General features: G+C 43.1%; 1 protein-coding gene across 1 annotated transcript in view; it reads right to left on the bottom strand.

The window, feature by feature from the left end:
• The window catches only part of NHSL2 (NHS like 2), a 232,612-nt gene that overhangs the window by 135,582 nt on the left and 84,203 nt on the right, over positions 1 to 12,827 (bottom strand). Inside the window, exon 2 of the mRNA XM_046672915.1 lies at positions 9,818 to 9,886. Coding sequence (XP_046528871.1) covers positions 9,818 to 9,886 — 69 coding nt within the window. The remainder of the gene's footprint in view (positions 1 to 9,817; positions 9,887 to 12,827) is intronic.

Below are 12,827 nucleotides of genomic sequence, written 5' to 3' on the forward strand. Positions count from 1 at the left end.
CCTGTGTGAGGCATAAACTGTTTTAAGGTCGACGTTAATGGTTTACAGCTTTGGCCTCCTCCCTTCCCCCCACAGTCAGTGCCTTGTGGACACAGTGAATGTTTTCTGAATGAATAAATAATGAAATGGCCAAGGTCACACAGCAACCTCGAGATGGTGCTGTTACTGAAACCCTGGTCCCCCGATAGCTAGATCCCTTTCTCCAGCCCTCCATTGCAGTCAGCCCAAATCTTTGTAACCTCCATCAGAGGGGAGAAATAAAGGGCTGGGTCCCCGAGGCAGATCTGTTTGGGAAAGGGCCGACCCACCCTCTCAGGGACCCTCTCTGGGGAGAGTGGGGAAGTTGTCAGCTTCCAACAGCCCTGCTCAAAAGCCTGGGGCAAGCAAGAAGAGGCACTCTCCAGCAGGGTCCTGCCAGCCCCTCCCTCTGCACAGGGACTGATCATTTGGAGGTACGTCTCATTTCTGTGTTAAAAACAAGAGTTTTTGTTAGAAACAAAACCACCACTGGGACTGCAGGGACATTCCCCACCCACCCCCAGCCCTGGGCCCCCGGATCTTTCCCTCTGAGCCAGAGGCAGCTCCCGCCTTTGGCAGCTGGAGCGGTTGCACTGCAGCGCCCTCTGTCGTGTGCAGGGCCGGCTCAGCCGCCGTGCGGAGCGGGGGAGGAACGCGAGCGGGGGCCCGGCCGCTTCCAAGGAGCCTCCTGTTCCGGCGGTGCTGAGGGACCGTGACTCATCCCGCCGGCTGCGCCCGCACCGGCCGCCCCCGCAGGCTTGCAGCCTCCGCACGCGCCTGGTGACTCACCCAGACGCGCGGAGCTGCTCTACGCACGAAAAGCAGCCCCGGGCGGCCTCCCGACGGCAGCGGCGCCGCAGCACCTGCTCTGCCAGCCGGTGTGTCGTCTTGACTGAACCCTCGCCCTATGGAAGCTTCCGGCGCTGGAAGCCCAGCTCACCTCCACTCTCAATGAGTCTTCACCTCTAACCTCAAATGAGGGTCGTTTTGTTACACAGCCTTAACAGAGTGGGGAACTGAGGGCGAGAGAAAGGTGAAGTGAGGGCCAGGGTCAAGCACCTAAGAAGCAGAAGAGGGACTATATTAACCAGTTATCTCTGACTCCAAAATTCAAGGTGTGTTTTCCAAAGCATCAAGCTGCAATGTCCTCCTAACCGCCCTCCTCTCCCCTCACATACACAGGAAGGGAAGGTTGGACCACATCATATAGGACCTTGAAAGTCAAGCACTATAGTAAACATTTACTATTTTGGAAATAAAAGAAAAGCTATAAACGACATTTAAGAAGAAAGTCAGGTGGGTGTTGGGCTTGATTCTGTAAAGATGTTTTATCACCGAGCAAAGGACATGATCAGAGCTTTAGTTAGGAAGATGCACCAAAGGAAAATAGATCAGAGAAGTGACACTTGAGGTAGTCCAGCGGTGCTCAGTAGGGTCTAAATCAGAGGTCATGAAACTGGGAAAAAAAGGTACAGATCCAAGAGACATTGGGGCAGGAAAAGATTAATGATACACCGGATTTCAAAAAGTGGGATAAGTAAAATACATAGCACTTCCTACCTCTCCTAGGGTATTTACCACAATCAATTTTGCCTTCTTTATTAGAGTGATATTCTGTTGGCCTTGATAGATGCTAAGATCCATGGAGTGATGCTGGTGGCTCAGGTCTCACTCCTGCCTTGGAGACCATGACCTTGTAGGGGCAGAATATAGATGTCTGGGGGCTGTGTCCATCTGGTCAGCTGGATGGAACATAGGTGAGGGCAGAACTGCTTGCCCAGGCAGTATCTGCACATGCCAAAGAACCCCTAAACAGCCCCTGCTTCCTCCTTGAGAAAAGTTTGGAGGGCTCCAGCTAAACTCCAAGACTACCTCATGCTACTAAGTACCCTTCTGGGCCTATAGTTTGCTGGAGCACCTGAGTGGGTAGGTTGAGTCATTCTGGCAGCCCTGAGGCAGCCCGACCCTGAGGCCAGGCATCAAGACCTGTGCAACTGGCTGTGAGTACCTGCTGCCAGCTAGTAACACTGAATGAACACACCACTAGGCAGAAGCATGGCTTTATTGCAATAGAATGGGCCATTTTTATACAAGAGTAAATTATCTAGGCATCAACACCCCACCAAGACAGAAACTCCACAGAACTGAGGAGTGTTATGTTGGCAGTGGACCCATAGGTAGCCAGATCCATCTCCAAACCCACTCTGTAGTCTATCCAGCACATCAGGCCCTATAGGCCCAGCTACTAACTGAGCCCATCTTCCCCTAAATACCCTATGTAGATGGACACAATGAATGAGAGCACCCTGCTGAGAATGGGTGGTTCCATAGTTCCTCAAGATTCCACCCCATAGACACCAGCATGGAATAGGGGGCCACTCCTAACTCCTGGTACTTCCCATCCTTCACCATTCATACTTGCTGTCATCCTAGGCTCTCCTGCATAGAAAATCATGACCCTGCTGTCTCCTAATGTTACCATGGGCTGCCTTGTCTACTTCATCCACTCCTCCCTTCCTTGAAGTCCAACAAAGTATGTCATCAAGCCAGAGTTTGGGGAGTTTTTTGTTTTTTTCCTGACAAGGAAGAGGTGTTGCCGCCACTTTGGGAGTGCCACTGAACAACAGACCTAGTGCTCAGAGCCCACGTTTCTAATAAATATCTATCCTGGGAGCCTGAAGTGTAGGCTTTCACAAATACGCAGAAACACACATGTGCGTGTGTGTGGAGGGGGGGCTTGTGTGGGTTCTTTAGCTCCTAAACATCTTTCATGTGGGCCCCAGTGTTCTTTATGAAGGAGGAAAAGTTGTGTGGAGAAAAGGAAAAAAGATGTCAATTCTCCCTAACTTAATCTATAAACTCATTGTCATCCCAATCAAATTTCTACAGGAATTTTTTCATAGAACCTGACACACTGATTCAAACACCCAAATGAAACAGAATATGTACAAGAAGAGCTAAAACAATTTTGGGGGAAAAAGGACAATGAAGGATGATTTATTATACAAGGTATCAAATCTATAGTAATTAATAGGGTGTAGTACTGGCATAGAAATAGACAAGTAAATGAGTGAGAGAGAACAGAAAGCCCCCAAACCAACTTCTGTAAAGATATTAAATAAATAACATAAGTGGCATTTACAAGCCAGTGGTGAAAGGATGGATTATTCAATAGTGTTGGAAAAATTGGCTTTCCATTTGGAAAAAACTAACTTATATCCTTACCTCATACCACACACACACACGCACACATTCCAGATAGCTCAAACAACTAAATATAAAAAATAAAACATACCTATAACCACAATGAGAAATATGCAGATATATATATATATTTGTGACTTTGGCGTAAAGGAATTCTTTCTAAATAACACACATACACAACACAAAAGCCATGAAGGAATGATTGATAAATATAAATCTACATCAAAAAAATTTCTTAGACAGAAGACACCATCAATAAAGTTAAAAGACAAATGATAAACTGGGGGAAATATATTACTAGCAATATGTGTGTTAGAGAAAAAATTGATATATATAGAGAGAATTTCTGTAAATCAATAAAAAAGGTGAACAACTCAAAAGAAATATGGCAAAGTATATGGTCAGTTGATTCAAAAGGAGAGTTACAAATAGCCAGTAGACATCTGAAAAAATTCTCAACCTCTAGTAATCACAGAAAGGCAAATGAAAACAACCATCAGATACCATCTTTCATCCATCACATTGGTAATGAAAAGTTTTAGTGTATCAAGTGTTGGTATGTAGGTAAGCAAAACTGCTATTCTCATACACTGCTGGGTGGAGTAGAGCCAATATGGGTAGGAATTTGGCAACGTATATTATTATGTAAAGTGCACATCCCCTATTACCTAGCAACTCCACTTCTTATTGTTTATCCTGAAGAAAGTCTTGCACATGTAGACAAATGTTTATTGAATGGATGCTTATTGAAATATCGGTCATCAAAATTTAGAAACAACCTCAGTTCATCCAATAGGTAAATAGTTAAACTCTGATAAAAGTCATACTAATAATGTAACATTTTAAAAGAATAAGTTAGGACTTCTGCTTCTGGGAAGATGGAATAAATATACTTTTCCCTATTCTTATCACTAAGTAAAACCAAAAACTAAGTATAACTAAAAACCCTGAACATTATAAATAAAACAAGCACAAAAAGACTCTGAAAGGTGGAGAGAAGAAGGCACGTCAGCAAGAGACCTCAGGACTCGAGGAGTGACATGGTAAGTTCCCTGGAATCCTGTTTTGCCTCATATATCCCAGAGTTGAAGCTCAAAAAGGCTGCAACCTAGAAACACCAGTGGGTGCAGACAAAAACAAAAACGAAAAACAAAAGCCTATCTCTCTAACCAAAGGACCAGAAAAGGAGGTAGACTAGCAAGACAGAAAATTTTAGACAATAATTGCTCTACTCCAGCCAAACACCACAGGAAAAAAAAAATGTGGTCCCATCCCCAACCCTACCTGCAAAGGAAGGGTTGAAAACGTAGACTTCTGCCCTTGCTAAGCTGAAACCAGGTGCCCTAAACCTCGCTACTGGAGTGATGTCAGAGAGGGCTGAGTGAGGAGCTGGGATAGACCTACTAGAGAGAAAATCAGCAAGGACACAGAAGAACTCAACAACACCCTTAACCAACAGGATCTAATTTGACATTTATAGAACACTCCAACAACAGAAGAATACACATTCTTTTCAAGTGCCCATGGAACACAGACTATGTTAGGCCATATCCTGTGCCATAAAACAAACCCCAACAAATTAAAAAACAATAGAAATGAAATGGAATGTATTCCATGACCACAATGGAATCAAACTAGAAACCAATAATAACAGAAAGATAACAGGAAAATATCTAAACACTTGAAAACTAAATGGCACACTTCTAAATAATCCATGGGTCAAAGATGCAATCTCAAAAGAAATTTAAAAAATACATTGAACTGGGTGAAAATGAAAATACAACATAGCAAAATTTGTGGGATGCAACCAAAGCAGTGTTTAAAGGGAAACTTATAGTATCAAATGCTTATAATAGAAAAGAGAAAAGGTCTCAAATCAATAACCTAAATTCCTACCTTAAGAAACTAGAAAAAGAAGAGCAAAATAAAGCCAAAACAAACAGGAGAAAGGAAAATAAAATAAGAGCAGAAATCAATTAAATTGAAAACAGGAAAACAGAAAATCAATGAAACAAAGAGCTGGTTCTTTGAGAAGATCAGTAAAATTGACAAACTCTAGTAAGACTTACAAAGAAAAAAATGAGAAAACAAGTTACTAATATCAGGAATGAAATGAATATCACTACAGACCCTTCAGACATCAAAAGGATAATCAAGGAACACTAAGAACAACTCTACACACTTTGAGAATTTTGATGGAACTAGACAATTCCTTGAAAAACACAAACTCCCAAAACTCACTCAATAGGAAACAGATGACTTGAATAGCTCTATAACTATTAATAAAATTGAATTCATAATTTTAAAACTCCCAAAAAAGAAATCTCCAAGTACCATGATTTCACTGGAGAATTATGCCAAATATTTAAAGAATTAACACCAATTCTACACAATCTCTTCCAGAAAATAAAAGAGAAAATGCTTCCCAACTTGTTTTATGAAGCTAGTCTTATCTTGATGCCAAATCAGATGACAGTCACACACAAAAAAGAAAACTACAGACCAATATCCCTCATGAATATAGAAGCAAAACTCCTCAACACAACATTAGCAAATAGAATTCAGTAATATGTAAGAAGAATTATACACCATTATTAAGTGGGGTCTATTCCAGGGATGGAAGACAGTTTCAATATCTGAAAATAAATCAATGTAATCTACCATATTAACAGACTAAAGAAGAACAATCACATGATCATATCAATCAAGATCAAGAGCAGAAAAAGCTCTTAACAAAATCCAACACCCATTATGACTTAAAAAAAAACCCTCTCAGAAATAGGAGAAGAAAGGAATTTCCTCAACTTTAAAAAGAGCATCTACAAAAAACTTTTAGGTAACACTAAACTTAATGGTGAAGTACTGAATACTTTCCTTCTCAGCCTGGGAACAAGGCAAGGATGTCTGCCCTCACAACTCTAATTCAACATAAGGCTGGAAGTTCTAGCCAGTACGATCAGGCAAGAGAGGGAAATGAAAGGCATACAAATTGAAAATGAAGAAATAAAACTGTCCCTATTTGGAGACGACATAATGGTGCTATGTCCCAAGGAGTACAAAACAATTTCTAGAGCTAATAAATGAGTTCAGCAAGGTTGCAGAATATAAAATAAGCATACACAAATAAATTGTATTTCTATATACTGGCGATGAACAAGTGGATGCCAAATTAAAAATATAATACCATTTACTCAAAATGAAATACTTAAGTGTAAATATAAGAAGACATGTATAGGACTTGTATGCTTAAAACTACAAAATGCTGATGAAAGAATTCAAAGAAGACCTAAATAAATTGAGAAATATACCGTGTTCATGGATTAGAGACTCAAAATAGTAAAGATGTCAATTCTTCCCAAATTCATATACAGGTTTAGTGCAATTCCTATCAAAATTCTAGGAGGATATTTCAGACATAGACAAGGTTATTCTAAAATATATATGGAAAGACAAATGAAATAGAATAGCCAAAACAATTTTGAAAAAGAAGAATAAAGTGGGAGGAATCACTCTACCCAATTTCAAAACTTATTATGTAGCTACAATAATCAAGACTGTATGGTGCTGGTGGAGAGATAGACACATAAATCAATGGAGCAGAGTAGAGAACCCAGAAATAGACCCACACAAATAAGCCCAACTGATTTTCAACAAAGGTGCAAAAGCAATTCAATGGAAGAAAGACAGCCTTTTCAAATGGTGCTGAAGCAGCTGGACATAGGCAAAAATGAACCTTGACCTGTGTAGTGGGTTGAATGGTAGCCCCCAAAAGATATGTCCATGGCCTTATCTAGAAAATAGGTCTTTGCAGATGTGATTAAGTCAAGGATCTTGAGATGAGGAGATTATTTTGGATTATTCAAGTGGGCCCTAAATCCAATGACAAATATCCTTATGAGACAGACACACAGAGGAGAACATACACACAGAGGAGAAGGTGATGGGAAGACGGAGGCAGATATCGTAGTGATGTGGCCACAAGATAAGGAAGCGCAGGACTACTGACAGCCACCAGAAGCTGGAAGAGGCAAGGAAAGATCCTTACCTAGAGCCTCCAGAAGGAACATGGCCCTGCTGACATCTTGATTTCAGACATCTGGCCTCCGGGACCATGAAAGAATGAATTTCTCTTGTTTTAAGCTACTAAGTTTATGGCAATTTGTTATGGCAGTCTCAGGAAACTAATACGACCTGTCTCATACTTTATACAAAAATCGACTGAAAATGCATCACAAGCTAACTTTCTTGTGGTGATCATTTTGCAATATATACGTGCATCAAATCATCACGTTGTACACCTTAAACTTATACAACATTATATGTCAATGATATCGCAATAAAGCTGGAAAAAATGCATTGCAAATTTAAATGTAAAATGTAAAACTATAAAATTTTTAGAAAAAGGCAAATGTTTGGAATCTAGAGCTAGGCATATAAGCTAGATCTTACACTTGACAATCAAAACATGACATGAACAGACAATTCACTGAAAAGGATACATGAATGGCAAATAAGCACATGAGATGTTCAGTCACTTGCCATTTTAATGCGAATTAAAACCACAATAAGATACCACTACACACCTATCAGAATGGCTAAAATAAAAAAAAAAATAGTGACCACATCAAATGTTGGTAGAGATGCCAAGAAACTGGATCCCTCACACACTGCTGGTGGGAAGGTAAAATGGTATGGCCATTCTGGAAAACAGTTTGGCAAGTTACTTTTAAAGCTAAACTTGCTGCTACCATATGACCCAGCAGTTGCACACTTGGACTTTTATTCCAGAGAAATGAAAACTTCGGTCCACATAAAAACCTGTTACATGATTGTTCATAGCAGCTCTATTTATAACAGCCAAAACCAAACAATCCAGATGTCATCAACGGGTGAATGGATAAACTATCTGTGGTACATCCAAGCCATGGAACACGCACTACTCAGCAATAAAAAGGCACAGACTGTTGATCCAGGCAACAGCATGGATGAATCTCCAGACAATTATGCTGGCTGAAGTAAACACACAGTTCCTAAATGTTATATACTGTATGATTCTATTTACAAAACATTATTGAAACGACCTAAATTTAGAATGGAGAACAGATTATTAGTTGCCAGAGGTTAAGGAGGGGGTAGGGGTGGGAGGAAAGTGGGTGTCGTTATGAAACGGCAACTTGAAGGATCCTTGTGGTGATGGAGCTTTTCTGTATCTTGACTCTCTCAATGTCACTATCCTGCTTGTGATAGTGTACTAGGGTTTGTGAGAGGTCAGCATTGAGGGAAGCTGGGTGAAGGGTATATGGGATCTCTCTGTATTATTTTTCAAATTACACGTAAATCTATAATTATTTCAAAATAAAAAGCTAAATTAAAAAAGGATGAGCTAGGGCCACATGTCCTAACATGGCAAAGTTTCCAAGATATATTGTTCAGTGAAAAAAGCAAGTTACAGACCGGTCTATATGGTGAAATACCATTTATTTTTAAAAACCCACCCACAAGCAGACTTTGTATACACAGGAAAAGATTTGGAAGAAGGCACTCTACGCTGGTAACAGCGGTTACCTCTGGAGAGCAGAGCTGGGGAGGGAAGAGGATTTTCACTGTGGCTGGATTGTTTGATTTTTTTCACAATGAGAATATCTTATATGGTACTCATATAGTAAAAACATTATCCTGGACACAGCTGCAGTGTTCTAGGAATTCAAACCTTTTTTTTGCTTGTCCTGATCTGACCTATCCCTGTTTCACCATCCATGTGGCCAGGGGACCCAGCTCACGCCCACTGCCCTTGAGCCTCAAGGAAGTGGCTCCTGAGCCTACCTAATCTGGAAACAGCCTCACTAGCTGATTACCTCTGAGGTATGGAAGCACCACCTGGACGGGCCAATGTCCCTATGACTATGAATCTACCCACTGCTGCCGACAACTTACAAAACACACAGGAAGCTCAGCCCACACTAATCAATGCGACAACAGTTTCCATAAGGGTCAAGTCAACAAACTGTGATGCAAGTTTTAACTCTGGGGGCAGCAAAGGTCTCCTCACCCTCTTGACCTGAAACATGACAGCAATTGAGCCTCTTTGGAGGAAACTGAGAGCGGCAGGTATGATTAACGATCAGATACCTACACGCAGCTGTGCCTGGTTGAGAGCCGACTTACTCTTGGAGGCCCCTGAGAGTGCATTCATTCATTCACTATATATTTACTGAGCACTTACTATGTGCCAGGCACTATTCTAGGCTCTGATAATAGCAGTGAATAAAACAAAATCTCTTCCCTCGTGGAGCACCCATTCTGGTGGGCAAGCAGACAATAGGCAAGACAAGTAAACAAATTATATGTTAGATGGTATTCAGTGCTATAAAAAACACAGCATGGAAGGAGGATATAAAGTTTTGGGTGCAGGGGGTTGAAATTTTGGAAATGGTGGTCAGAGAAGGCCTCACTGAGAAGGGAACATTTCGGTGGAGATCTGAAGGAAGCGAGGGAGCCAGCTACAAAGCTATCCAGTGGTTCTGGATATTTTCCATTTGCCCCTCCAGACCTTGTCCACCCTTCTCCACCCAGCTTTGTGCCCTGGCAGGCTGACCTGTATGGACTGCATCAACAGGTTCCCTTGTCCTCTGGCTTTGGGTTAGGTTTGACCAATGGGAGGCACCTGTAAGGAAATGAGAAGGAAAAAGAAAGTGAGATTTTTCATCAGGGGTTGGCTGCATCCCTCTACCACAGAGCATAGCTCCTGTCAGGTGGCCCTCACCATACAGCAACCCTTCCCCAGTTCCCATAACCACTCTCTCCCAGGGGCCTGACAGATACACTGGGGGAAAACATTCCAGGCAGAAGGAAAAGAAGGACAAAGCACAAATGTGCTTGGAAAGCTTAAAGAATGATCAGACTAGTGTGGCTGGAATGGCAGAGGTGACGGAGGGATTGGTAGGAGATAATGTCAAGAGGTAAGGGAGGCCAGACTATGAGGGCTTTGCAGGCTACCGGAAAGACTTTGGCTTTTAACATGAGTGAGATGGGGAGCAATTGGAGGATGCTGAACAAAAGACTGACATACTCAAACTATGTTTTAACAGCATCGCTTTAGGAGACTGGTGACAGGCAAGAGAGGATGGTGGCTTAAATTAGAGTGGTAGCAATGGAGATGGTGAGAAGTGGTCGGATTCCAAATAGGTTTTAAAGGGGGTGCTGAAGAATCCTGTTAACTAAAATGACCAGAGAAAAAGCCCAAACCCAAGACCAGAGACTTACTACCCTGCTTGTCATTGTATATCACTAAAAATTCTGTTATTCAGTAAGATTTCAGCATGACAATCCCAATACCCTACTACTTGTGTGGGACGCACAATTCTAGGCCAAAGGCCAACCCTCAAAGTTTCCCCAGACTGTACCTGACTCCAGAACAACTCCAGAAAACTATCATCACGGACTTTCTAGCCAAGCAACCCCACTCTAAAGCCAGAACTCTATAAGGGTCGTGTTAGGCGCCATTTTGTCCCGATTGGCTCCAGCCACTCTATCTCCATGGGCTCCTCCATGAGCTGGCCTAACCATGTCACATCAGAATTCTGGGAAACACTGTCCACACCTGCCCTGTCCATACCTCCTGTCCTCTGCTCATCATCACTCACAGGCTGGCAGCAGACAGATCACATCCATCAACCACTAAGCAGAGAGAGATGGGTCCCAGGGGCAGTCAGAACACAGTGTGGGCAACATCTCAGGTACCATGACTTTAATAAGGATTTTAAAATTTGCCGGGAAAGCAGGCAACCATCAACCATAGACAGATCATCGGAAAGGAGGGAAAAATAGAAAGCTTGGCCCCACGGGCTGAAAGCTCCAGCCTGAAATATCTCCTGGGAACAAAAGCACCCCGGCATTTTTTCGTGCACACTGTTAACTCTCAGGATAACGCCTGTTGCTTCATATTCGTGAACCCCCAGCAAAGGCACCCAGCTGGAAAGTGGAGAACAGCACATGATTCTGAGGGCTCATTTCAGAGCCAGGAAAAACTGATGGTATTTTGTTTATGTTCAAAGAAATCAATCCAAAGAGATCAGCCCCACAGCCAAAGTCAGCAAGACCGGGGAGCAAATTGCTGCCAACCAAGGAGGGGTCGACCTGCACTGGAATCCTGGATCCAACAGTTTCAAGCTGTGTGCCCTTGGGTAAGATTCTTAACCCTCCAAGGACCTCAGTTTCCTAATCTGTAAAATAGGGACAATGCCTACTTCATAGGGTTGCATTAAGGATCGAATGAGCTCACGTGTATAAAATGTATGTGGCATAGCTTCTGGGGTACTAGCTGCTCACTACCTGTTGGTTTTCTTCTCATGCCCACTTTTCTTTGGCAAGAGCCTGGCCAGTCGCGTAGGGCAACTATGGGGTTCCAGTGGTCCCCGTGCCTTTACGAAGAGCTCTCTGAGGAATTTTCCAGCTCTTTCATGCCAATGCTGTTTTCTGCTCTTTACTGAATGGGCATCCTGGGTAGCTGGCATTTGATCCCAGCAGGACATGGTACCATGCACAGCTTGGCATTGAAGGGCACTAATGCCTATTAATTAATTGTACATTCAGCTGACCTGCCTAAGCAGCTGCTTTTCATTTCCAGAATCCCAAATCTTTTCTTATTCCATTCCAGGTTATTTGAATCCCTTATGTATGTAAGCTGCTGACGCAGACCTTTGCTCCCTGCTCTCCTCTCATCCTCTCAGCCTCTCCCCTCTGCTCCATACTGCTCCCTCTGCCTGTCCCTTGCCTTGGTTCTCCATCTTTTTCCTTATCTTCCCAAGCTCTTGCTCGAATCCTCATCTGAAGACAGTGCTTAAGGGGAGAGAGCAGTTAAAGGTGGCTCAGGTGGACCCATGGTCAGGCTTGGGGTAAACAATTCCACTTCCCCTTTGCCCTGTTGTACCAGCCCATCCCCAAGCCCACTTTCTGTTCATTCACAGGTTTGGATTACAAGGCAAAACGAGACATGGCTACCGCCCTCAGAGAACTCCTAGTCTAGTGGGAGAGACAGACAGCCCCATGGTGTATATGAAGAGCTGGAGAGGGGGTTGCAGAGGTGGGAAAGTGTCTGGTTGCCTCTGAGGGGTCAGGGAAAGCTTTACAAAAAAGAGGAGACTTGAACTTGGCCTTGAAGCCTGAGTATATTTTTCCAAACAGAGAGAGGGTCAACAGGCATCTCAGGGGAGGAGGGGGCATGGAGGAGAGAAGGGCAGTGTGTGTTTGGGGTTCTGTGCAGCCAGATGGTAAGGTCTAGGAGATAAGCAGCAATGAGCCTTGGAAGGAGAATCTGGAGCCAGCTCGCCAAGGGCATGCCAGGCTGACGGGAAGCTGGATTGCAGGGGGTTACAGTGCAAGGCTGAGGAGGCTGGATCTGGTGAATGTTGGGAAGGGACATGATGAAAGCTGTGTTTTAAGAAGATAATTCTGGAAGGCAGAGAGACCAGAAGAAGAACAGAGACGAGTTAGGAGGCTGCTGCAATGGTCCTGGCACAAGCTGAGGCCCGGAACTTGAGTGTTGACCATGGGAATGGAAATTAAGTGGCAGAGAAGAGATACCTCTGGGGCCTACTTCTCCAGCT

The sequence above is a fragment of the Equus quagga genome, chromosome 10 (genome assembly GCF_021613505.1).
Source record: "Equus quagga isolate Etosha38 chromosome 10, UCLA_HA_Equagga_1.0, whole genome shotgun sequence".
NCBI lineage: Eukaryota > Metazoa > Chordata > Mammalia > Perissodactyla > Equidae > Equus > Equus quagga.